This window comes from Andrographis paniculata, unplaced genomic scaffold, assembly GCF_009805555.1.
Source record: "Andrographis paniculata isolate CXL003 unplaced genomic scaffold, ASM980555v1 Contig59END, whole genome shotgun sequence".
NCBI lineage: Eukaryota > Viridiplantae > Streptophyta > Magnoliopsida > Lamiales > Acanthaceae > Andrographis > Andrographis paniculata.
In genome coordinates, this window is record NW_026137594.1 from 2,100,077 (window position 1) to 2,123,750 (window position 23,674).

Consider the following 23,674-nt stretch of genomic DNA (forward strand, 5'->3'; position numbering starts at 1 on the left):
TTCGATCAAAAAGTAGGAGCTACCACCGTAGAAATACTACCTACTAGCTCTTACTTTCATCAGTACAAAGGTACGGCGATCCGCGGCGCCGCCGACGGCAAATTCTGCACGTGCAGTACAACAGTCGGCGGCCGCGGAGGCTCACAGGGGCACGGCAGCGCTATAAACCTGGGCACGCTGTCCCCCGGCATTATCACCGGCAAGCTGCTCCGGTGCTGCTTCGCCGGCTTCAAATCCTTCTAACCAAAATAAAATAAAAATAAAAATAAAATCAATCAATTAATTAATTCCAATAATTATAAATTCAGACAGACTCCAAGTAGTTAATTAATTGAATGAATAATATAAATGTGCATACGAGGTGGTGGGATTTGGCGTCGGCGGAGACGAGGGTGGCGCGGCGGCGGAGTTTGTCCCAGTGGTAGCAGCAGGAGAATATTCCGGTGAGGCTGAAAATGACGAGGAGGAGCACCGCCGTGCCGACGGGGAACCCCAGCGAAGACCGGTATGACGACGACGAACCCTCCATTAAATGTACTAACATTTATATTTAATTAATTAATTAATTAATTGATATCCGAAGAAGGGGCCATTTATTTATAGAAGAAGAAGATGTAGGGGGTGCGTGTAAAGGTAGATTGGGTACGGAACAACCAGACCGTATTCGTATGTATAATATATTATTTATTTATTTAATCTTTTAGAAGTTTATTTTAATTTAAAAAATCAGAGGATATTGATTTGAATGGAAGATGAATTAAATGCAGGATAGATATTAGATAGTATGGTATTTATTGCGTTATGTCTGTAGAGTGGAGTAATTAATGTCGGGTCGGCTCTTGAGTTTCCTAAGGGGCAAAATTGAAATATCAGCACAGCACAGTAGGTTGTTGTGGCGAACAGTAAAGATCCCAACAGAACGTACAGTTGCCATCCACCAGCCCATACAGGAACCATTATTACATACATCCATACGTACACGTTGTAAACAGTAACGGGAGTAGTGTACAACTTTTGTAAATAAATAAATAAATATCAAAATATAATCATATATAATAGCTAAAGTATTTTATTATTAATTATAATTTAAAATGTCATACTCCCTCCTCCTATATAACTTGTCCTTTTTATTTTTGAAATATAATTATACACTTTAATCGCATTTTAAATTTTATAATTTTTTTAATTTTAATTAAACTATTTACTTATCTTAATCTCTTAATTACTTACTAATTATACTTTACCTAAATTCTCGTGTCTACAGTAATATGCCCGGAGGGAATAATACTTTTGTATATATAAATATATTTTATTTTTTCACTTAAACAAAGATTCACGTCGTTATACATATATTTTTAAATTATTTTATTCATGAGCAATACCAGCTCAGACTTGAATCCATTATTGTACTCTTGCCCTCAATTTGTTTATAAATTGTTATTATTAGTATAAAAGTTTTATTATAAAATTATTAAATTAAATATTTATTTTTATATTATATTAGTATTTTAATTTATAATTCAATATGCTAACATATTCAAAATATTATATTCATAATTATCCATTTTTATTATATCAAATTTTTATTATTCAAAATTTGTCCTCAAGCCTCAAATCTACCAACATTCTAATCCATTTCTATATATATATTTTTTATTTCATACATTTTTTTTTAATCTTCAATAAAATAAAATAAAGTTAGGAGAGTTTTTCATGACCAAAATATGTGACGTAAGATACCAAAAACTGATAGTATTAATAATATCTGCTATGATATGCATGTAAGTAACGTCACTTCAGTTACATGAAAATTATTTGTCCCACCACCCACCACTCACCATTTTTTATTAAAAATAAAACTTAATAATTTAATTTCCGATAAAAAAATAAAAAGAAAAAAAATTTAATACTCCCTCTGTCCCATAATAAAGTATCTATTTTTTTATTTTAATCCGTCTCATAACAAAGTATTCATTTTTTTTAGTAACTGTACTATCTACTTAATATTATAAATATCCTTACAACTTACAATATATTATACAAGTGACATTACTTTTATATCACACATACTAATAAGGTTATTTTAGTCATTTTTACTTTATTTCTACTATATCCCAATATAATACTAATATTTCTAAAATTATATGCAAAAAGCAAATAAATATTTAGTTTCGAGACGGACAAAGTAATTTAATTTATACACAGCGAAGTCAAATTTAAAATAAATATAAATTCGCTATCATTCAAAAAAATACTATATCAAATTTATAACGTTCATCACTCAAATAATATTGTTTTTTTTTTTATAATTTTTTATACAAATATATTACTCCATTTTTTACAAAATATTAAATTATTGTACTATTATTTAAACTAAAAATTAAAATAAATTAAAGATTTAAACTCGTGACGTAACGCATCACAAATTCATATCATTGCAAAAAGAATTTTAAAATAATAATAATAATAAGTTTTCCTAACCCAAAATGTCTTACGTAATATTTATTAATGAATCAATAATAAAAATGGTGTCTAATGTAAGAAAAACAAATATTTAATGGTGTCAATAATAAGTTTTTTATTATTATTATTAATTTATGATTATTGAGTTTGTATTTGAATTGGGTTTTTTAATACTATTTATTTAAAAAATAATATATTTTTATTGAAAAAATAAAAATATATAAATAACTACGAAATACAAACACATACACCAAAATGGGCCTAAAGAGCATAACATAATAACTGAAATTTAGGCCCAATTTGATGGGCTTTAACATTTTTATATTCTTAACAAGTCCATTAGGGTAAATTTGTGAAAGGTAATTGGAAGAATCATCGTCGACTCACCGGCGAAGTGCTCCCAAAATCAATCTTCCGCAACTTTCATCTGGTCGGTGAACTTCCTTTCCTTTCTCTGCGTTTATGATATGCTTGGTTTGCCATGATTGCTGTAAAATCTGAATTTCTCCATTTTCATTCGATCTGAATAATTATGTGTATGATTTTCGTTTTTATCCGGTTTCGTTGGCCTGAATGATTTTTTCGAATGTTTTGGTATTTTAATTGGTGAGTACCAGATATGGTACTCTTTTTGGTTGCGGTAGGTGTATGATTGGAGCAATTATTGGTGTTCTTTATGGAGGTTGAGTGACATTTTTGCTAAGCTGATATTGAGAAATGTAGAAATTTTGTTTATTTTCTGCTGATGGGCATGTGTAGTTACGTGTGCCTTCTCAGTCTCCAAAATGGCCATTAATGGAATTTGGATATTTGCTTTCAATAATACGCAACGAAATCAATCGAGAGGCTGCACAGTCGCGGGATGGGCGGCGGCCGGAGTAGCAGCAGCAGTAGCGGGGAGGAAGACGGTGATGCTGAATGGAAAGCAGCCATAGATTCCGTCACAGCCACCTCGATCTTGTCCAACCGCAGCAACCTCAATGCCTTGCCTTCCTCTTCCAACGGAAACCAATCAAAAAACAACAAACCTCCAACCACCAAGCATTACCAAATCAAGGTATCGCCTCTTGTTTCTCAAACATCCTTTAATCTCTTAGCTCCAAAATTGGAAGGAACCATTGGTGAGTTAGCATTGATATTGATCCATCCAATCTTTGCCTGCAGCCGGATTCGTTTGTAGCAATCCGAGTTTTATATGCCTCTGCAATTTCATACATTGTTTCTCGATTTGAAGTCTCTGAGTTTGGTTTACTCCAATGATTGAAATCCCTAACGTTATTCATTTATCTTTGTTTTATTTGAAACCCTACTTTTTAGGGATTTAACACTTGCTAAAAGGAAAAAATACTGAGTGTTTACATGCTAAATGGGGACAAATACTTTGTCATAATTGTTGTGTGCAAATAAAAATGTCAATGACAGGTGTTGAGATGACATTTGGATCAAACTATTGAATTGGGTACAAAAACGTACTCATAATTGTTGTGTGCGAATCAAAATATCAGACGACAGACATTGAAATTGTTTGATGACATTTTCGATCAAACTATTGAATTGGGGACAAAAACTCCGACTCATATTTGATGTCTGCGAACCAAAATGTCGATGACAGGCATTGAAATTATTGGATGACATTTTGGATCAAACAATTGAATTGGAGGCTGCTGATGCACCTCAACCTCCGAAGAAAGAACCTACAGAGTACGCCGACACCGGTGTCCAACTCTTCAGGCGTGCCCCTCATGGAATAGTGTTCGATCATGTAGGTAAGGAAATTTCCAAGTCTATTTTTACTTGTCGATACAATAATTCCTTGGACTGCCTCTTTGATTTGAATCTTCATATGAAACTTGTTTAGTTTCATTGCTAACTCATGTTGTATGGCAAAAATGTCGCTAGATGAGCTCCACGGACCAAAAAGAAAACCAAAAATCATTCCTGGAGAAGAGATCATCGAAAACTCCAAGAAGGTGTGTAATTTCATCTGCACATTCGACCATTTATCCGTCTTCTCAAATTTCATTTTGTTTGCCTTGTTCTGTCTGCTATTTTGTAGTTTAAAAAGCAACTTAAGTCTGTCGTTGTTGATGGGGTGGACATCGTATTTGCTGCGAATGCTGCTCGCCACAAGTTGTTAGCAAAACTTGAAGCTAGAGAAGCGGCTGCCCTCGCAGCCGCAAGACGAGAGGAAGAGCGAGTGGAGAAGCTGAAAAAAATCCGGGGAGAAAGATGGCTGCCGTCGTTGGCCGGAAAAATGCAGGGCAAGGGGAGATGATAGCATTCATACACAAATGCAACGTTGGTTGTGCTAATTAGACATCTTTAATCAAATGATCACACAAGGTATTTCTTATAAAGATTCTACTTACATTTTTAGCATAGCCCAGACTCTTTTTTTTTTTTCAGTCTTTAGGAAATTTTGAGGTTTTTGTTTGTAATAATGCATTTGTTTTTGTTATTTTCTTGAGGAAAAATACTCTACTTACTAGCATTCAGGCTTTGTTGAGAGTTGAGACAACGTTTTGGAATTTTGGCACTATTTTAATTCTTTGGGTGTGTTTGTTTGGAGTATTGAATTTTAAATCTTCTATTCATTTCATTTTTTTTTCCCGAAAATATCGAATCAAACACCTAATTTTTATTTTTTATATTATACTAAAAATTAATTTTACATTCAAAATATCACATCAATATATATTATTTAGTATTCAAATTCAAAATTTTTACTGTTGAAATCCCAACTTCGAAACCTCCAAATAAACACACCCTAAATATACTACTTCAAAATTTTCGGCACTATTTCAATTCTTTTTTAATTCTAAAATTTCTGATAATTAGACTAAACAAGACCTGAAATATTAAATTTAGAATTAAGAACATTCATTTTGATTGTACTTTATATTTATTAATTTCTTAAGTAATTAATGAATATATTTCGAATATGATTTTCTGAAAGATAAACATATAGTCCATAGTACAATTAGTTTTTTTTTTATTATTATTATTATGAATTAATAAATTTGTTTTTTATCTTATATATAGAAAAAAATGATAAATAAATTAAATAAAAGAGTAAATTTTATGTATAAAAATAAAAAAAGAACAATAATTATTGAATGTTTTAAATAAAAAAATGAAATATTATTTATGAACTGAGAGAATATTTTTTTTAAAAAATATTTATTAATTATAATATTTGTATAAAGAGAAAATTTGTATGATAAAAGAATAATTTCTAACTTCAAAGAAATACCCTAAGAGTTTGAATTTTTTAATAATAAAAAATTTAATTTTAATAATAATTATATATGATATTTTAAATATAATATAAAAATTCATTTTCACAAGAAAAAACGCAAGTTAAGCTATTTTAAATATATGTTTAAATATTTCTTGACAAGGCTTGGATAAATGGGCCTTTGATAAGTGAAAGTTAAGCCCAATTTAAGGGTTTTAAGTATTTTTATATTCTGAACAAAGCCCGTTAGGAATTAAACCCAATTTGAAGGGCTTTAAGTATGTTTATATTCTTAACAAAGCCCATTAGGAGTAAAATCGGCAATAGGAATCAGTCGTCTACTCTAGCCGTTTACATCTCTGCGAGAAATCGGATCGGCAGACCGCTCCCAAAATCGATCTATCAATCATCGCTGCACCTCCTATTCTGCAATCTTCCGCAACTTTTTTCTGGTCGGTGCACTTATTTTCCTTTCTTTGTGTTTATGAAATGCTTTGTTTGTAATGATTGCTGTAAAATCTGAATTTCTCCATTTTTACTCGATCTAAATATTTATCTGTGTATACTTTTCTTTTTTATTTGGTTTTCTTGCCCTGAATTATTATTATTATTTTTAATTTTTTAGTATTTTAATTGGTGATTACAGTTACGGTGCTCTTGTTGGTTGCGTTTAGGTGTTTGATTGGAGCAATTATTGGCGTTCTTATTGGAGGTTGTGTAAGATTTCTGCGAAGCTGATATTGAGAAGTATATAAATTTTGTTTATTTTCTGCTAATGGATATGTGCAGATACTTGTGCTCCTCTCAATTGTTTCTTTGGCTTCTGAAATTATAGAAATTTTACGAGTGTAGGAAATATGTGATGTTGCATTCTTATTGTGCCTTTTAATTAAGATTTTTAAAATGCTGTATGTATTCTGAAAGAAATTTGTGTATGTGTTCATGTATTTACCAGATATATATATATATATATATATCCAGAAAGGGGAAAAAAAAAAAAAAAGAAAAAGAAAAAAATATTGTGCAAAGAAGTGGATGAAGTAAAGCTAATTCATTTTGTTTGAATGCTAAAGTTATTTGGGTCATAGTGCTGTAGGAAGCAATTCTATTGGGTTTTCTTTCACTTTGTTATTGTTATGGCAACTATCCTTCTATTGTTCTTTTCCATTTTGTGTCCTTAACTTTTTGCAAATTGAAAGATGGAAACCTGCCATGAAAATACATTATACATACCAGGCTATGACTGTGGTTGTAGTTATTTCTGTTGTGTTCATGTACTTTGTCTTGAACTATATATATTAGATAAGTAGGCTCATTTACGATTAGACTATATTTGATAAATGGGTCGTGAACAAAGATAGGCCAAGATAAATGTTTGAGTTTACTTTTGCCAAATTTCATACTGTTTGAACCCTTCTGTATTTCTCTCGTTTCATTTCATGTTCAGGAGGCTTGCGATTGTGGAAATCTTAGTAGGAATCGGTTCAGACTAGAAGGTTTTAGAAATTGCAGCCTTTGATTTACGTTTCTATAGATCCAGCAACGGTTCCTCTGACTTATTTTCTGGAAGAAAGGTGTGTGCATGGCAATACTTTTTGTTATCGATTGCAATTTTGTTTAGTTTTGGAGAAATTGATTGACTGAATATTAAAAAACTTATAAAATCGAAATGCATTTGAAGACACCATCATGCCTTATAAGTTCGACTTTTTATCCACACCCTTTGGCGTATGTATACTCGTGCCAATTGTTAAGGCTAGTGTCTCTAAATTTTTGTCCTTGAAAATTTCTTCAGGAATTGATTATTGATATGTTCTAATATTTGAATCTTACTTGTAGGTGGTATTCCATCTGTAAATAGCTGTTTAACCGAGGACTAACATTGAGAAATGGAATTGAATTCCATCAAGGATGCTTTTGATCGCGTCACAAAGAAGCAAAAGCTTTCATCCTCAAAATCTCAAGAAATAATTGCACAAGTTTGTCAAGAAATTGAGCAAGCTATATCAAGAATACAATCCGGACAAGAATCTGCATCTCCCTCTGATCATAAACCGATACTCAACGAACTGAAAGCCAAGCTGAAAGGCGTTGCACCACTCAGCCAAATGGAAGACACACAAAAGGATCTGAATATTTCCCTGAGCAAATACTCGAAGCTTCTCGAGAAATCTTTCATCCCCGACATTTCCAAGGCTTATCGCAATGTCGACTTTGATATCCACAGTATTAACCAAATAATTGCCTGCCATTTCTACCGGGAGGGCCTCTTCGATCTTGGTGACAGTTTTGCAGATGAATGCAGAGAACCAGAGGCAAAAGAAAAGAAAACCCCTTTTCTCGAAATGTTCCATATCCTCGAAGCCATAAAATGTCGAAAACTTGAGCCTGCTCTAACTTGGGCCATGAAGAATCACGACGAGCTGACACAGACTGGATCCAATATCGAATTAAAGCTCCATCGCCTTCAGTTTGTGGAAATATTGCAAAACGGAACCAGAGGCGAAGCTCTAAAGTATGCTCGAACCTTTCTGGCTCCTTTTGGCGCCAAACATCTGGCCGAAGTCCAAAAGCTTATGGGCTGTCTTTTATGGGCCGGACGGCTCGATTCCTCGCCATATTCAGAATTACTCTCCTCTGTTCATTGGGACAAACTCTCGGAAGAACTTACCCGGGATTTCTGCAATCTTCTTGGGCAATCCTATGAAAGTCCATTGAGTGTAACAATTGCTGCTGGAGTTCAAGGTCTGCCGACACTCTTGAAGCTGATGAATGTGATGTCGGGGAAAAAGCAGGAATGGCAGTCCATGAAACAATTACCTGTGCCAATCGATTTGGATAAGGAGTTTCAGTTTCATTCGATATTTGTGTGTCCGGTCAGCCGGGATCAAGCGAGCGAAGAGAACCCTCCGATGCTATTGACTTGCGGACATGTTTTGTGCAAACAATCTATTGCAAAGTTGTCGAAGAACAACAGCACGCGGCCGTTCAAGTGCCCCTATTGCCCGTCGGAAGTCGAAGCAGGTCAGTGTAAGCAGTTGTATTTCTAATAATACTGATGTTTTTATTCATTTCTCCAATTAATAGCAGATGAACATTGTTTGCAATTTATAGCAGCAGCCGTTGTTCAAATGGTATGTGTTGTTTAGTTGATAAGTAGCATTATTTTGGATTCGACTTTGATGACAATGTTTGGATTGGTGTGTGTGTGTGTATATATATATGTTTGTATATTCTTTGCAGCTTTGGCATATTTAGCTTAGCAGCATCACATACTGTTTTGCCACCATTTTACTTAATTGTTTGGGAAGTTAAGAAAATATGTCCAATGTATATGTTATAAGTATATGTTATTTTTTAAAGAATATAATTTTATATAATAAAAATAAAGAAAATATATATTAAAATTATACATTATGAATTTTAAAATTAAATTTAATATATATTTATGTTATTAATCAAATCAATACATATTTATAAATTTTTTCTTTATTTTCATTTTTATTAAAAAAAATAAATGTGAACAAGTTTGAATAATAGAGGAAATAATTTTTATTGTCATTTTCGGAAAAACACCCAAGAAACTAAAAGAAATAAATATATTGAAGATGAATAAATTGTAGAGAAAGTGAAAGAAACACACCAAGTTATTAGATAAAACATGAATAATGTAGGCAATGAACATAAATGCCCTCCAAGCAATATTTGTGAAGTGTAACCTTACAAAAATTATGATAATAATAATAATAATTATAAGTTTCCATGAAAATAAAAAAACTCTTAAAGAACACATAGAGAAAGAAAAATCACCAACAGGACGAGGGCAATAACATGTTTTCCCCATCCTTACAAATCAATGCAAAAATGTGTAGAAGATCGAGATCAGTTTCCATGATTATTGGCTTTCCTTCCAAAGCAAACTCAAGAATAAAAATAAAGAGGAGAGGGAAAAAAATAAAAATCGAACCTGCTGCAAACATACTCATGGCTTCAGAGCAAGCGCTACACCGAACCTCGGGGTCTTATCCAAGGCCTTGGTGTCGAACTCGCTGGATATGGTCACAAGCGATTTGGGGATGACTTCGTGCTGGAGAACAGTGGCAAGAGAGCCATGATTGTTCAGCTTCAGTTTCACCTGAGTCAGGTTGTCGATGGCGCAAGACCCTCCGACTGTGAATGTGTTCTCGTTCGTCGAGAATCTTCTGGAAATCTCTCCCACAGCAGCACTTCTCTTGGATTGATCTAAATAGTGCACGTACGACGCCTTTATGGTGTCGCCTTTGTCTCCCCTGTGTGTGTGGAAAAGCGAAGAATTAAAGCTAAAAGGGAAACAAGTCTGTGTCGATTATCTGTGACATAACATAATATTGAGGCGAATGTGAATTACTGACTTACAAAATTACAGAAGCGCACGAATCTGGTTTCGTCACGGAGATGCCTGCAGTGTATTTTGTTAACTTGGAAGAAGTGGTTTCGTAACCCGCCTCTGCGCCTAAAGCAAAGGTGGGAGTGCCGAGGGTGACAGAAAAATCGATTGCGGGAGTTTGGTTCAGGCCGACGGCTGCAGTGAGGGATGCGTGGGGGTGGAAGTATTGAAATTCCAACTGCAACAAAAATATTTAAGAAAAGAATAAACAGAAGGGTATTGAAGTTGATTCAATGTAAAATAATGAGTTACAGTCCACCTTGCTAGATTGGTATAAAGGATGTTTTATGGTGGCAACAGTTTTCGACGAGGGGATGATATTCGCAATAGTCACAGTTGCCAAGATCTGAAAAGGAATATGATCGAATAAGTAATACGAAAACCAAGGTGTTAAGACATGATATAAAAGCTTTAACTCTCACGTTTGATTCGGTATCAACTTTCAGTTCGGTGGCAGTGTTCTTGTATTTGTAGAGCGCAACCACATCTCCAGATGTGTAGCCTCCTTTTCTCACTGTCGATGTTGTAAGGGCCTGTATTGAATAATTTTGTTACTATAATGTGTTCTTAAATTTAAAATAGCAAACAACTGGTACATTCGCAGATTCAGTGTATCGATTGCTTATACTCTTACATACCAATTTTACCTTTATTGGCACGTTCGATCAATCATCATACAGTAAACACATAATCTAAATGCAAAAAGTTCAAGCAAATAACGATGATACTGTTGTTGCTTAACGGAATGCAGGCCTTCATGTAATAAGACATAAATCTGGACTCTATGCAAAGCAAATACTTCTAAAGCTCTGCAATCGGCCTTCCTAGGAAATAATGTAACTACTGTATACATTGAATGACATCCAAGGTGAAATAATAATATGCAAATCAAACAATAAAAAAAAGTTTATTATTTACAGATTTAAAAGGAGGAAAACAGACCACCCAAAACATGAGAACTAAGAAATACATAAAATTGTCCGTATGTAAAAGCAAAAGGTGGAAGTTTGCGAGTCAAAAAGAAAACCAAAAGACTAATCTATGGCACGACTCAAGCACAGTTTAAGAGACATGGCAATTATAAACCATGCATAAACAATCAAGCACAAACAAATAGACCATCAACATATAAGTACTGGTAGTTTGGTATGATTGAGAAATCATAAACCAGAGTTTAATATTCAACACAAATAGAGTTTCGACACTAATGGGAGCTACCTAAGTCCATTTTCCACCCTAAATGCCAAATGCTAGAATGGAGAATCACATTTTTTAAGCATAGACTTTACTAATTACTAGGGGGATGCATTGTGTCAAAAATAATTGAAATCCTGCAATACATTGCGAAAACAAGAAAATAAGCTAATACAAGCACTCGAATGCACACACCGGTGTAATAGGAAGCAAGTGTTGCAAACTAAATCATATAAAAATTATACCACTCCAGACTCGCTGTAGGTGGAGACCGAGAACTTGTGATCCGACAGGTAGTCCCTGGTCAGCAGATCTACAAATCAAAACTCGTAAAAATGATAAGTCTGGTATAAACCAAAACTTAAAAAACCAAAAATATAATGCAACAAATCAAATCAAATAAAAACTGCTAGATCAAACCTTTGGCTTTCTTGCCAATGTCGAGAAACAATCCTGGTCCGCTGCTCATTTTCCTTCCTAGATCTGTCGGTCAATTTATGGGCAAGATTGCTGGCACAGGAGTAAAAAGAGGCAATGTTACAAGAGGAAGAGAAAATTGGGGCAACAGAAATTTTCGTGGTAAACATGAACCATTGTAGGTGGAGGAAGAGAAAATTGGGGCAACACATTTTAACTGCTCTTATGTTAGATTTATTTCCACGGGAATAACTACAGCTACTAGCATGGTCTGAAATATATTTCAATGTCTTAGGTTCCCATGTTGTTATATTGTGTTAGCTGCTGCACTTTATTCATGGCATCTAAAGTGCAATCTTCCTATTTGCAAATAAATCAAGGAGACAAAATGGAAAATGATAGAAGGATAGTTACCAGAAACAATGAAATCTCCTTCAACTAATCTGGCTAAATGACAGTTTAGAAATATTAAATATGGCTTTTTGTTTCAGCACAAAGCATTTGAGATGATTTCATTATTGACAAAAAGTCTTTTAATTTAAACATGAATGAGGCGTATCCAATTCATCCCTATAAGAAGAAGATTATTTTTCACAACAATAGCCCAATCCTAGAGGGAGTGGGCATAAGATGCATCTAGAAAGTTAAAAGAGCATTAAAGCAAACATTTCAACATAAATTCAAAGGAAGTAATTGCACTATGAAAAATATTCATTGAAGATACGGAACATCTTTAATGCTAAAGCAGATACTGGAAGATTTTGAACGAAGTAGGGAAGGATGATACAAAAGTGCAACACTAATTCGAAGAAGCCAGCAATATTGTTAAACATCAAAGTCAAACAATTAAACAAGAAAAACTAATTTCATTGAGTGAAACATCATAAAATTCAGGAAATATACGTTTCTTGCTTCTTGACCATTGAGAACTTGATAATTAAGATTTCAATCTCATCATCATACTTCATCAAGCCATCAAGCTTCCTACACTGATATCCACATTAATTAATGCATTATAAAGCTCTAGATCTTCATGGAACTAAGAACAGATAAATTTGATCAACAAGGCTCATGCCATACTTGCATCATTCACACATCAACACAATTAATGTTGCATTTTTTACAGGTCATCAAAAACAACCACAGGCTAAAAGAACATTAAAATTCCGAATTTCAGATAGAACCATTCATAGGAAAAGATCCAAGGAAAGAAAATTAGGCAAACTTTGGGCATGAAGAACCTTAAAATTCCAAAGAAATAAAATAAGAATAAGATAGATCTGACATACTATCATGGAGATGAAGCACTTGCATCATAAGTAGTATTAAAACTAGTCACAAAACCAAACTAAGACACACCATTAATAATTTTCATATAATTATTAATATACAAAACTAGCTTGTCATCCTCTTGTAATTACAAATAGGTGGTCAATGACCTCTGGGCCTCTGGCAAGGTAAGGTCCATATAGATTGGGATATTGGGATGTGGTCTATATGCAAAAAGGGCATATTCTATTTTGGTTAAATAATTCCGAGAAAGTGAGTGGTTCATCGATTCAGATCCCAGAGGTGGATACAGCAGTACAATCGCAGACTGTAATGTGGGATGGAAGCTTGGTAGTTGCAGCAAACAATTATGGAACTGAAACCGAACTAATTTCAACTTAACTGGGAATTATGTTTCAAGACTTGACTTCATTGTATTATCCCTATGGGCAAACTATGACCAGTTTTGAGCCGTTGCATAAGCTACAGGCTCATGATTTATACAAAACATCCTTAAAAATCTCATTTCTCCGGATCCCCGTGAATCGAATCAAACTAATCTATAGTAAATATATGAGCACAGACACAGGATTCTTTTAGATTACACACAGCATTTAAAAATCCTACCTTCTCGTGAGATGGATCAGTTGTCTAAATTGAACACAGCACAATAAGAATGCTACATCACATATTCCCTATAATCATAAACTTCGATGATGTCATAAACAAAATTTCTAAATTTCTCAAAATCAGCTTAGCAAAAATTTTACACAACCTTCAATAAGAACAATAATTGCTCCAATCAAGTCATCAAAAAAATACTATATAAATAAATAATTGATCCAATCACACACCTACTGCAACCAAAAAGATAACGTAACTGGTACTCACCAATTAAAATAATAAAAAATTCGAAAAAAATAATTCAGGGCAATAAAACCGGATGAAGACGAAAAGCATACACAGATAATTACTCAGATCGAATGAAAAATGGAGAAATTCAGATTTTACAACAATCATTACAAACAAAGCATATCATAAACGCAGAGAGAGGAAGGGAAGGAAGTGCACCGACCAGAAGAAAGTTGCGGAAGACTGCAGAATAGGAGGAGGTGCAGCGATGATTGATTGATAGATCGATTTTGGGGAGCACCTTCGCCGATCCGATTTCTCGCAGAGATGTAAACGGCGAGAGAGATTCTTCCAATTTCTTTTGACGATTTTATCCCTAATGGGCTTTGCTAAGAATATAAAATAATTTGGGCCTAATTTTCAGTTCCCATTTAGGTTCGGAACGGCCATGGGTTCGATTTTTACAGTAAATTTTTAAAACCGTCAATAATATAAAAAAATAATATTAATAATAATTTTTTTTTTTGAATTATTGAATTTTGTGAGAGAAATAATATAAATATATTTTGAAAATTGTATCGAAAAAAATACTTGAGTAAATTATTTATTTATAATTGTATTTTTTTTCAAAATAATACTTATATACTGTATTGAATATATTATAAACCTTAAAACACTTTAATATATATTTTTTGAATTAATTTTTAATCAAATATATACTACACTATAATACCACTATTAACCAAACAACATTTCATTCCAATAAGTTACATCAAATTTTCAATTGCAATTCAACTGACAAACAAATAGACTATTTAATTTTAAATGTTTATGTTATGGCAAACTATTTTAAAATTTATTAGTTATCTAAAAAATATTATTCATATATATAGAGTATTTTTTTTATTTTAAATTTGAAGTCTTTAACTTTTCTTTTTTTTATGTAAAGCACGTAGGAACATAGTATTTTTTTTGTGAATTGATTGTATAAGTGTATTATATATACTATGTGAATTTATATCTATTGTAATATTTTTTAATTTTAATTTGAAAGCATATATTTTTTTTTATTAGGTGAACACACTTATAATTCTTCTCAACAATTATATATATATATATATATATCTGGCGGAGCGAATTTGAACTATTGTATCATATTATATTATCGGCCACATATAATAAATATGTTATTTTTTTTAAGGGGAGGACTTGAACATTTAAAATACACTCGTTTTAATAAAAATAAATAAAAAAAAAATACTTGATAAAAATAGGCTACTTTTTGAAAAATATTTTAAAATAATAAAATATTTTTAACAAACTTCTAACAACTTAAAAATTCACAATGACTAACAACAAAAATACTATTCTTAATTAATATACTAAAATGACTAACGTCTTTTAGAGTTGTAAACGAGTCGAACAGAGCTGAGCTTGTCATGTTTGAGCTCGGCTCGTTAAGGACTCGAGCTCGGCTTGTGTTCGTTCGTTGACATATACCAGTTGAAATTTTTGTTTAAGCTCGGTTCGTTTAACAATTTTTTTGTTCGTATTCGGCTCGACTCAGCTTATTAAGAGAAATTTTATTTAATTTCTTTCAAAAATTTAAATTTAGTTAATAATAATTATAATTTTTATTAATAAATTTGAGAAAAATATATATAATATAATATTTATAAAAATGTATATACTTATTAAATATAAAATAATTAATTTAATTTTTTTAATAAATACTATCGAACATTCGCGAACAAGCTCGAGCTCGTTCATAAACATAACGAGCCAAAATTTATATTCGTGTTCGGCTCGTTTAGCTTAACGAATGAGCTTTTAGCGAGCTCAAACGAGCCAAACCGAACCGAGCTCGCGAAATGTTCATTTATTTTACAGCTCTAACGTCTTTATATATATATATATATATATATACTAGAGCTTATTTTCGCGATGAATGCCACTTGAGTGCTTTATAATGTAAAAGATTTTGACATGCATTGTCGGGAATATAATAGAATTCATTAAAATTATATATAGATATTTTCGCTAAAGATGTATATACGTAATCTTCTGGCGCCAATTGCGCTACGTTCATCTATTAGCATAATTATTGTAGCTTTAGAAAATCTCCAAAGGGTGTTGGCTGCGCTACATTCGTCTATTCGCATAATTGAAAGAATAAAAACAAAAGAAAAAACATCGCAATTGGCGGTTCACTCTTTAGGAGTGGCTAACAGACATCGATACACTCAAATAATTGCAGATAATATCTTTCTATATTTTATCAGAAAAATAAAATAAAATTTGACATTCTTAGTTGTTTTGTCGTGTAGAAATTACATCGACATTATAATATTTATGTGTACATTTCCATTTATGTGTACATTTCCTTAGCACGCGATGCACGATATAATATAAAATTTATTATTACATATACCTTCGAAAATCTCATGTAGGAGATATTGATAGCAACAAATTTGTCTTCATTCATTCTTTCCGTCAAATATCGATGAAGAAAGTATGATTAATAAGATTTTATTCTCTTATAATTTGATGTCTGCTTTATTATTATTATTTTTTTTAAATATGTGCAATAATTAATATTTATTTATTCATTATTCAAAAAAGAAATAAAATAAAATTCTAAAAGAATATATAAATCGAATCTTTCAAGTTTAAAATAGTGAAAATAAGTAAATGAATAAATCTTAAGATCAATAATTGGGTAACAATTGTCTCATTTATATAAATAATAATATCACCGTAAAAGTATCCATACTTTTTCATTATTATTACACAATTATCACTACTTTTTACACTAATATACTCACAAGGGTAAAAAAATTATTTATTCTTACTTTCTACCAACTACCAATATAATACTAATGTTTATTAAATATCGTGCCAAATACAATAAAACTATACTTTTGGGACTGAGGGAGTATTAATGATATTTACAAGATATAGTTAATGTTAAAAATAATATATGTTGTACATAGTATTAAAAATCAATTTATATGTTTTATTGTATTAATATGTAATAATATGTTGAGATCAACTACGATATATATTTTGCATAAATTATTATTATTATTATTATTATTTGTCGATTTATTTATTATATTTAAAATGTTGTCAATACGATACTGTGCATGCAACAGAGTTGTCGGGGAATCTAACAAACTTAGTGAAAAGAACAAGGAACCTTAAATGCTGATATCGACACCCATTTATGCTGTGACGTAATGTGACGCAATCAAATGATACATAAATCCAACTGCAGTTGATTGCTTGCGCTCTGTTTGTTTGATTTTCCTTCTTTTTTTTAAGATTTCATATCGGTTTTTGTATTGTTCTTTCTGTATGTAAAATTATCAAATAGTAGTACATATTTATGTCGTATTAAAAATTATTTTAATTAAGGTGTGTTTGTTTGAAAGTTCGAATTTGTATTTCGTACAAAAATTTGAATTGAAATAGTTGTTTAATATGATATCAATAAATATTAATTTAATATTTTAAGTATAAAATTAATTTTAAATTTAATATTTTTTTATCTCATAACTAGATATTCATTTGTTTTTTTTATTTAATTTTAAAATTATTTAAAAATATTATAATTATATGTGTAATTTTATATTAGTATTATAAAATATTAATAAAAGTATTTTTATTTTATTTTTAATTTATACTATATTTTAATATAATAATTAATATTAAAAAAATTACACATAAAAAATAAATATATGACGATTGTAGCCGAACCAAGTCAATACTATTTAAAATTATTTTTGAATACAATCCTTCAAGTCTATTGGGCGCCTGAAAAGATAGTGGTCAATTTAGTAAGTGACGTAATCGAGGGCCAATCTTATGTCATGATAATGACATTTGTGTATTTGTTTGTTTGTTTGAGGTTTGTGATTTAAGTTTAAAATTTAATTACTCCATGAATAAAAATTAAAAACTGTTTGTTAAGGGTTTTTTTAAATAGATTTTTTATAATTTATGTTTTTTTTTTTCCTAAAACAAAATATCAAATCAAATCCATTTTATTCATTTTTTATATTTTCCCCGTCTCATAACAAAATATTTATTTTTTCATTTTAGTCCGTCTCATAACAAAGTATTTTTTTTTAATAACTGTACTATCTACCTAACATTACAAATACTCTTACAACTTACAATATATTACACAAATTTTATTATCTTTATATCACAGATACTAATAAAATTATTTTAGTCATTTCTACTTCATCTCAATATAATACTAATAATTTTAACATTGTGTAATTAAGAAATATATTAGTAAAAATAAATATAAATTAAGATGATAACTAAATAGTTTAATTAAAATAAAATAATTATGAATTATCAATTTTAAAAATGTGATTAAAATGTATAATTATTTATTTAAAAAATAAATGACAAATTATATAAAATATACCCAGATAAAAAGAGTAGACAAATTATGTGATCGGGGGTATTACATAATAATAATAATAATAATAATAATAATAATAATAATAATAATAATAATAATAATAATAATAATACTCCCTCCGTTCCACATATTGTGTCTGCTACACCGTAGACACGGTATTTTAGGAGGGGTATAATTAGCAGATAATTAAGAATGTATTAGTGAAAATAATTATCTTATAATATAAACAATTATAAATTAATATTAAGATAACTAATTAGTTTAATTAAATTTTTTTTAAAAAAAATTAAAATTTAAAATGAGATTAAAGTGTGTAATTATTTTTCAAAAAATAAAAGTGACGTGGAATGAGGAACAAATAGAAACGACAAAGTAGACATAATACGTGGAGGGAAGGAGTAATAATTAGACGAAGGAGGGAAGGAATAATGATGACGACAAAGAACATTCGATGATGATGTCGAGCTATTGCCATCAACACTTCAGACCATCATTATTCATTACTGCTGTCTTGGCCCGACGATCGACCCGACCCGACCCGACCCGACTGAAATGAATTCGTTCATCCAAACAAATCAGTGTTAATGCATGTGTCAATTTTAGTTCATTTATTTTTAAATTGAAACTTTTTGATTTCTTATCCAATTTTAACGGCAGATAAAAATAAAATAAATAAATTTGTTTTATGGATAAGGAATCTGAACTGTCCATTTAAAAATAAATGAACTAATATTAGCATAAGGGTACATACAATGAACAAAAGATAATTTACTATTTTTTTTATTTTTTATTTTTTGGAGGTTTGTGACACTATTTATTATTATTATTATTATTTTCAAATGCATTTGACCAAATACATATTTTTTAATCAAATATTAATTTTTTATTATTTAAATTTTATAAAAAAAATAAAAATAAAAACTATCAAATTCAAAAAATCTCTATTGGTCACAATATATATATATATACATATATATTTGTATATATGTATGTATTTGTGTGTGCGCATTTTTTTGTGTATATAAAGGCAGAGAAACTTGAGCCTCCATTAATGAAGAAGCTGGTGAAGGCAGGCAATCCCATGCATAGCCATATTTATGTAGGAACTTCACAGGAGAGGATAATCTTGTAATAAACCCACTCTATATGTCTTTATTTATTTATTTATTTTTCTCTACTCTTTTTATATTAATTATATATATATATATAATCATTTTCGTTGAGAGTAATTACTTTCTCGAAAATCTCATTGATATATATATATATATAGGTGAGTGTACGTAGTTGGTGATTTTATTTTATTTTCAATTGTAAAAATTAAATAGTAAAAAAAATAAATAAAGTAAGTGAGTTAAACCCATAAATTTTTTAATTAGTTATATCGAACCTAGACACAATAATCTCATTATGCAATTTGGGTTTAAATTACTTATTATTGAAATGTTATATACTTTAAAAGCAACTATTTTCTTAATTTCTTCAAAAATCTTCATGTATCTCTCATATATGTCCTTAACTTATACTACTTTTTATTTTGTTCATTAAATGAACTTAATATGCAAAGAGTTTTGTATGTTATCAAATAGTTGAATATATTACATTCATCTTCCCTAAAAAATTTAAATGAATATATTATTAATTACATATTATATAATCTTTCGACATTCTTCGTTCGATAACTGCAGCAAATGACGACCAACTCATTGCTCATGGATCCTTTCGATCAAGAAGACCTCTCGGCCATATTTCGCCAACGTATCCACAATTTCATCGCGCCCTCTTCCTCCGTGCCTTTCACAAACATTTCTTGCTTCACTTCCCTACCTCCATCCACTATAGAGCAACCAAGATTTCAATCACTCGGCCTCGCCAAAACGATAAAATCCGACCACAATCCTATCGCCAATTGCCAGGCAATAATCAAAGATGCGATTAATTTGATATTATTATTATTATTATTATTATTATTATTATTATTATTATTATTATTATTATTATTATTATTATGGTTAATATGCTCGTTAATCTTACGATTGTATAGGTAGTGTCGAGCCATCGCTCGGCACCGACCACCAAGAAAAAAAGCCCCCGACGAATTCGGGCGGCGTCGCAAACCTATGACCACATTATGGCGGAGAGACGGCGGCGGGAGCAGCTCAGCCAGCTATTTATTTCCCTTGTAGCTCTTGTTCCAGGCCTTAAAAAGGTACTTTAATTTAAACAAAATTTTATATTTTATCGCGTAAATAAGTAGTTTTTTATTATTATTATTTTGGTCTTTTATACTATATATATCTACGAAAAATTTCATGCATTTTATGTTGATTGATTGGTTAAATTAATCAACTAAATTTAATGTCGAATTTATCAAAATCAATTAATAGGTGAGTAAAAATATTATGACATGAGAAAATTAGTTAATTAATGTGATTATCAATTAATCAAGTTTGTTTAGGGTTTTGAAAATGGATTTAAATGAACTAATTAGAGTCAAATTAAAGAGGCTAAGTGGATAATTAACTTTAAAAAGTAGCTAATTATGATTAGAAAAATTATAGAAAATAGCATGAATTTAGGAAAAATTACAAAACATCTGTATAAGTGTATTATGATTAATTATTATTATTCGGTTGAATAGTATCAATTATTTTATGATCCAATACCTTATAAAAATATTTGCTTTTTATTATATTTATAAGTACAAAATATGGTAATATATTTGTTGGTGTGAGAATTCAAATGCTATAGTATTAAAACAATGTAAGGTATATGGTCATAGGTGTTCAAACCCCCGACCCCCCCGACGCCTCGTGTCACCTGCCACACTTAGTTCTCCTAGTGTGATTTTTCTATCGGACCTGGTTTACAGGGTATTGCAATTTTTTTTTTAATCCTACAATTAATTATTGATCAATCTTTTTTTCTGTTTGTTCGATCTTTTATAAGATGGACAAAGGCTCAATTCTCGAAGATACGATCAAGTACATAAAACACCTCCAAAAAACTGTACAGAAGTTAGAAAAATTTGTCACAAAAACAACTGTAATTGTAAACAAGTCACTAGTCGTGGTGGCCGAAGACGGGACAATGTGGGATGAGCCTCGCCACCACCTCCGGCAATCTCTGTCGGAGGTGACGGCAAAAATGCGCGACAACTACATCCTCGTTAGAGTAAATTGCGAGAAACACAAAGGCATACTCGCCGGATTGCTTCGCAAGGTCGAGAGCCTTAACATGAACATCATCAACGCCAACACGATCTTGCTCGGAAATGTGGCCATGGACATTACGGTTGTCGCCAAGGTCGATGTAATAATATGATCTTGCCACCTATATTAATTGTCATTATTATTTGCTATTGTATAATTTTGGATCGATGGTTTTATTGCCGTGTGCAGTTGGAGAAGGGCTTTGTCACGACGGAAAAGGAGGTCGTGGCGATGGTGAAAGAAGTTCTCCGGCTGCCGCCACTCATAGCGGCCGGAGATTAGAAGGTAAATTGTTTATTATATACGGAAATAATTACAAGGTAAATTAAATTATATTTTCTATAATTTAATAAAAATATCATTTTTGTGCGCTTTAAATTTTGTGTTAAGACTTTAAATTTCTACACATAATTCTTCATTAATTAAAAGTCACAGGGAAAATTTCGTCGTGTGCGGCTATTTTCTTATTTGTGCCATCCCTCGTGGATATATTACATCACTAATAGGTGCAATATTTTCACGTGGGATCTCAATAGTTAAATAAATAAATTGAGATCGTGGAGGAATATTTAATTTTGCTGTGAACCCATTACATTCATATTAGCCCATTGATTTATTTTGGCCCACTTTGTATAATCAGCCCATTTAAGGCCCATTAGGTTAAGCCCATGAGTCCAATCCCAAATTCAATTCAGGATTATGTTAATTGCCAAAATATATTTCCCATCATTTATGTTAATATTTTTCACTATTAAAATATTTTCAACTAATAATTTCATCATTTAGGTTAATAGTATCTACTATTGCCAAAGTACATTTTCCATAGAAGGTTTACGTATCCATGAATATTTGATATAATGTTTTAAAAAAATATATATATTTAATATTTAAAAAAAAAAGAATATGATTTTTTTTAAAAAAAAAAGATGAATAATCTGAAAACAAGTTGAAACATAAGGTTGTGTTTAAATATGTCATATTCTTTTCCTTTTTTTTTTTCTAGTTTTATAGAATATTGAAATAGTGAAAGTTTGAATATAAAATTTAATGTAATATTTTGAATATGATTTTATTTATTTATTTATTTTATGTAATACTTCTTTTTTTAAAAAAAATAATAATTGATATTTAATGTAATCTTTTAAATTGTTGAATTGTATATTAATAATATCAAAAGTAGTTTTAATGATCATAGTATTATTATTTTTTATTTCATAATAATAATAATATTATTAGACGCATGTTGTTACATTGTAGGTGAGATTGCACGTCACGATTTGCATGGGCAGTTGTTACAACATGCAATGTATATGCTAATATATATATATATATATGGATAATGGAATTACATCATCAAATATTTTCGCATGCAATGTTTGTGCATGATCACTTATCACTGTCACAACACACCCCATTCAAATGGGTTATTTGTAGTTTTATAGTATGATAGAAAATAATACTCGGTCCGTCCCAAAATTATAGTGTATGTTATGTTTAGCACGAGATTTAAAGAATATTGATATTGATAGTGGGTAAAAAGTATGTATAAAAGACTTTTTTGCCCTTATAAGTGTATTAGTATAAAAAGTATTGTCAATTGTGTAATAATAATGAAAAAATAAGGATAATTTTATAGTGATATGATTATTTATGGAAATGAGACTATTGTTTTGGGACGGACAAAAATGGTAAACAATACTATAGTATTGGAACAGAGGGAGTAGTAATTTTTATTGGTTAATGTAAGTGTGTAAAATAATTTTGATATTTTTGTCCTCTATACTTGATGAATATCAGTAATTGTATTTTTGTAATTTATGTAAAATTAAATACTTCCTCCGTCTCGAATTAATTAAGTCTTTTGAAGTTTTGTAATAGATTAAAAAATAATATTATTTTAATATTTAGTAGAAGTGTATAAGAGTTTTTTTATATTTATTCTTTGACTTTATATATAAATTAATTATATATGTAATGATATGTTTGCAATTTAAGTAAAAATTAAAAGTATTTTACTATTAGTTTATGATTATTTTTTTTCTAAAAACAAGAAAACATATTTTGTTGAAGTGGAACAAACAAAAAATTGTAATAAATGATATTTTGAATTGAAACATGTTGGATGGATGCTGAATGACCATCTTACCTAAAAGTTCGAACGGTTAGGG

General features: G+C 30.5%; 5 protein-coding genes across 19 annotated transcripts; 3 read left to right on the forward strand and 2 right to left on the reverse strand.

The window, feature by feature from the left end:
- On the reverse strand, window positions 1-671 carry LOC127258323 (uncharacterized protein At5g65660-like). Of its 2 annotated transcripts, none has more exons than XM_051285122.1 (2): window positions 359-671; window positions 1-236 (listed from the first exon to the last, which is right to left on the reverse strand). In XM_051285122.1, exons 1-2 carry the CDS (start codon window positions 542-544, stop codon window positions 60-62), a joined length of 363 nt encoding a protein of 120 aa, XP_051141079.1. In that variant the 5' UTR covers window positions 545-671; the 3' UTR covers window positions 1-59. The 2 variants fall into 2 exon arrangements, with proteins under 2 accessions (XP_051141079.1, XP_051141078.1); XM_051285121.1 differs by having other exon boundaries at window positions 1-239; window positions 359-657.
- Window positions 672-2,821: 2,150 nt separating this feature from the next.
- On the forward strand, window positions 2,822-5,008 carry LOC127258581 (uncharacterized). Of its 3 annotated transcripts, none has more exons than XM_051285481.1 (5): window positions 2,823-2,893; window positions 3,310-3,520; window positions 4,076-4,229; window positions 4,363-4,433; window positions 4,520-5,008. In XM_051285481.1, the coding sequence occupies exons 2-5, from the start codon at window positions 3,326-3,328 to the stop codon at window positions 4,736-4,738; spliced, it is 639 nt and encodes a 212-aa protein (XP_051141438.1). In that variant the 5' UTR covers window positions 2,823-2,893; window positions 3,310-3,325; the 3' UTR covers window positions 4,739-5,008. The 3 variants fall into 3 exon arrangements, with proteins under 3 accessions (XP_051141436.1, XP_051141438.1, XP_051141437.1); XM_051285480.1 differs by having other exon boundaries at window positions 2,825-2,893; window positions 3,223-3,520; XM_051285479.1 differs by having other exon boundaries at window positions 2,822-3,520.
- Window positions 5,009-6,014: 1,006 nt separating this feature from the next.
- LOC127258008 (protein RMD5 homolog) lies at window positions 6,015-8,943 on the forward strand. 9 transcript variants are annotated; one of them, XM_051284636.1, is made up of 4 exons: window positions 6,015-6,153; window positions 6,348-6,448; window positions 7,149-7,275; window positions 7,541-8,943. In XM_051284636.1, exon 4 carries the CDS (start codon window positions 7,591-7,593, stop codon window positions 8,749-8,751), a length of 1,161 nt encoding a protein of 386 aa, XP_051140593.1. In that variant the 5' UTR covers window positions 6,015-6,153; window positions 6,348-6,448; window positions 7,149-7,275; window positions 7,541-7,590; the 3' UTR covers window positions 8,752-8,943. The 9 variants fall into 9 exon arrangements, with proteins under 9 accessions (XP_051140593.1, XP_051140594.1, XP_051140590.1 ...); XM_051284637.1 differs by having other exon boundaries at window positions 6,348-6,418; XM_051284633.1 differs by having other exon boundaries at window positions 6,348-6,413.
- A 427-nt stretch (window positions 8,944-9,370) lies between these two features.
- On the reverse strand, window positions 9,371-14,234 carry LOC127258010 (mitochondrial outer membrane protein porin 2-like). 2 transcript variants are annotated; one of them, XM_051284641.1, is made up of 7 exons: window positions 14,083-14,234; window positions 11,742-11,831; window positions 11,567-11,634; window positions 10,550-10,660; window positions 10,387-10,473; window positions 10,097-10,305; window positions 9,371-9,990 (listed from the first exon to the last, which is right to left on the reverse strand). In XM_051284641.1, exons 2-7 carry the CDS (start codon window positions 11,788-11,790, stop codon window positions 9,684-9,686), a joined length of 831 nt encoding a protein of 276 aa, XP_051140598.1. In that variant the 5' UTR covers window positions 11,791-11,831; window positions 14,083-14,234; the 3' UTR covers window positions 9,371-9,683. The 2 variants fall into 2 exon arrangements, with proteins under 2 accessions (XP_051140598.1, XP_051140599.1); XM_051284642.1 differs by lacking the exon at window positions 14,083-14,234 and adding an exon at window positions 12,642-12,742.
- A 5,093-nt stretch (window positions 14,235-19,327) lies between these two features.
- Window positions 19,328-22,840, forward strand: LOC127258425 (transcription factor bHLH25-like). 3 transcript variants are annotated; one of them, XM_051285260.1, is made up of 6 exons: window positions 19,328-19,425; window positions 19,983-20,210; window positions 20,339-20,503; window positions 21,244-21,606; window positions 21,696-21,791; window positions 22,764-22,840. In XM_051285260.1, exons 2-5 carry the CDS (start codon window positions 19,986-19,988, stop codon window positions 21,786-21,788), a joined length of 846 nt encoding a protein of 281 aa, XP_051141217.1. In that variant the 5' UTR covers window positions 19,328-19,425; window positions 19,983-19,985; the 3' UTR covers window positions 21,789-21,791; window positions 22,764-22,840. The 3 variants fall into 3 exon arrangements, with proteins under 3 accessions (XP_051141217.1, XP_051141216.1, XP_051141218.1); XM_051285259.1 differs by lacking the exon at window positions 22,764-22,840 and having other exon boundaries at window positions 21,696-22,106; XM_051285261.1 differs by lacking the exon at window positions 22,764-22,840 and having other exon boundaries at window positions 21,244-21,600; window positions 21,696-22,106.
- Window positions 22,841-23,674: the final 834 nt, after the last annotated feature.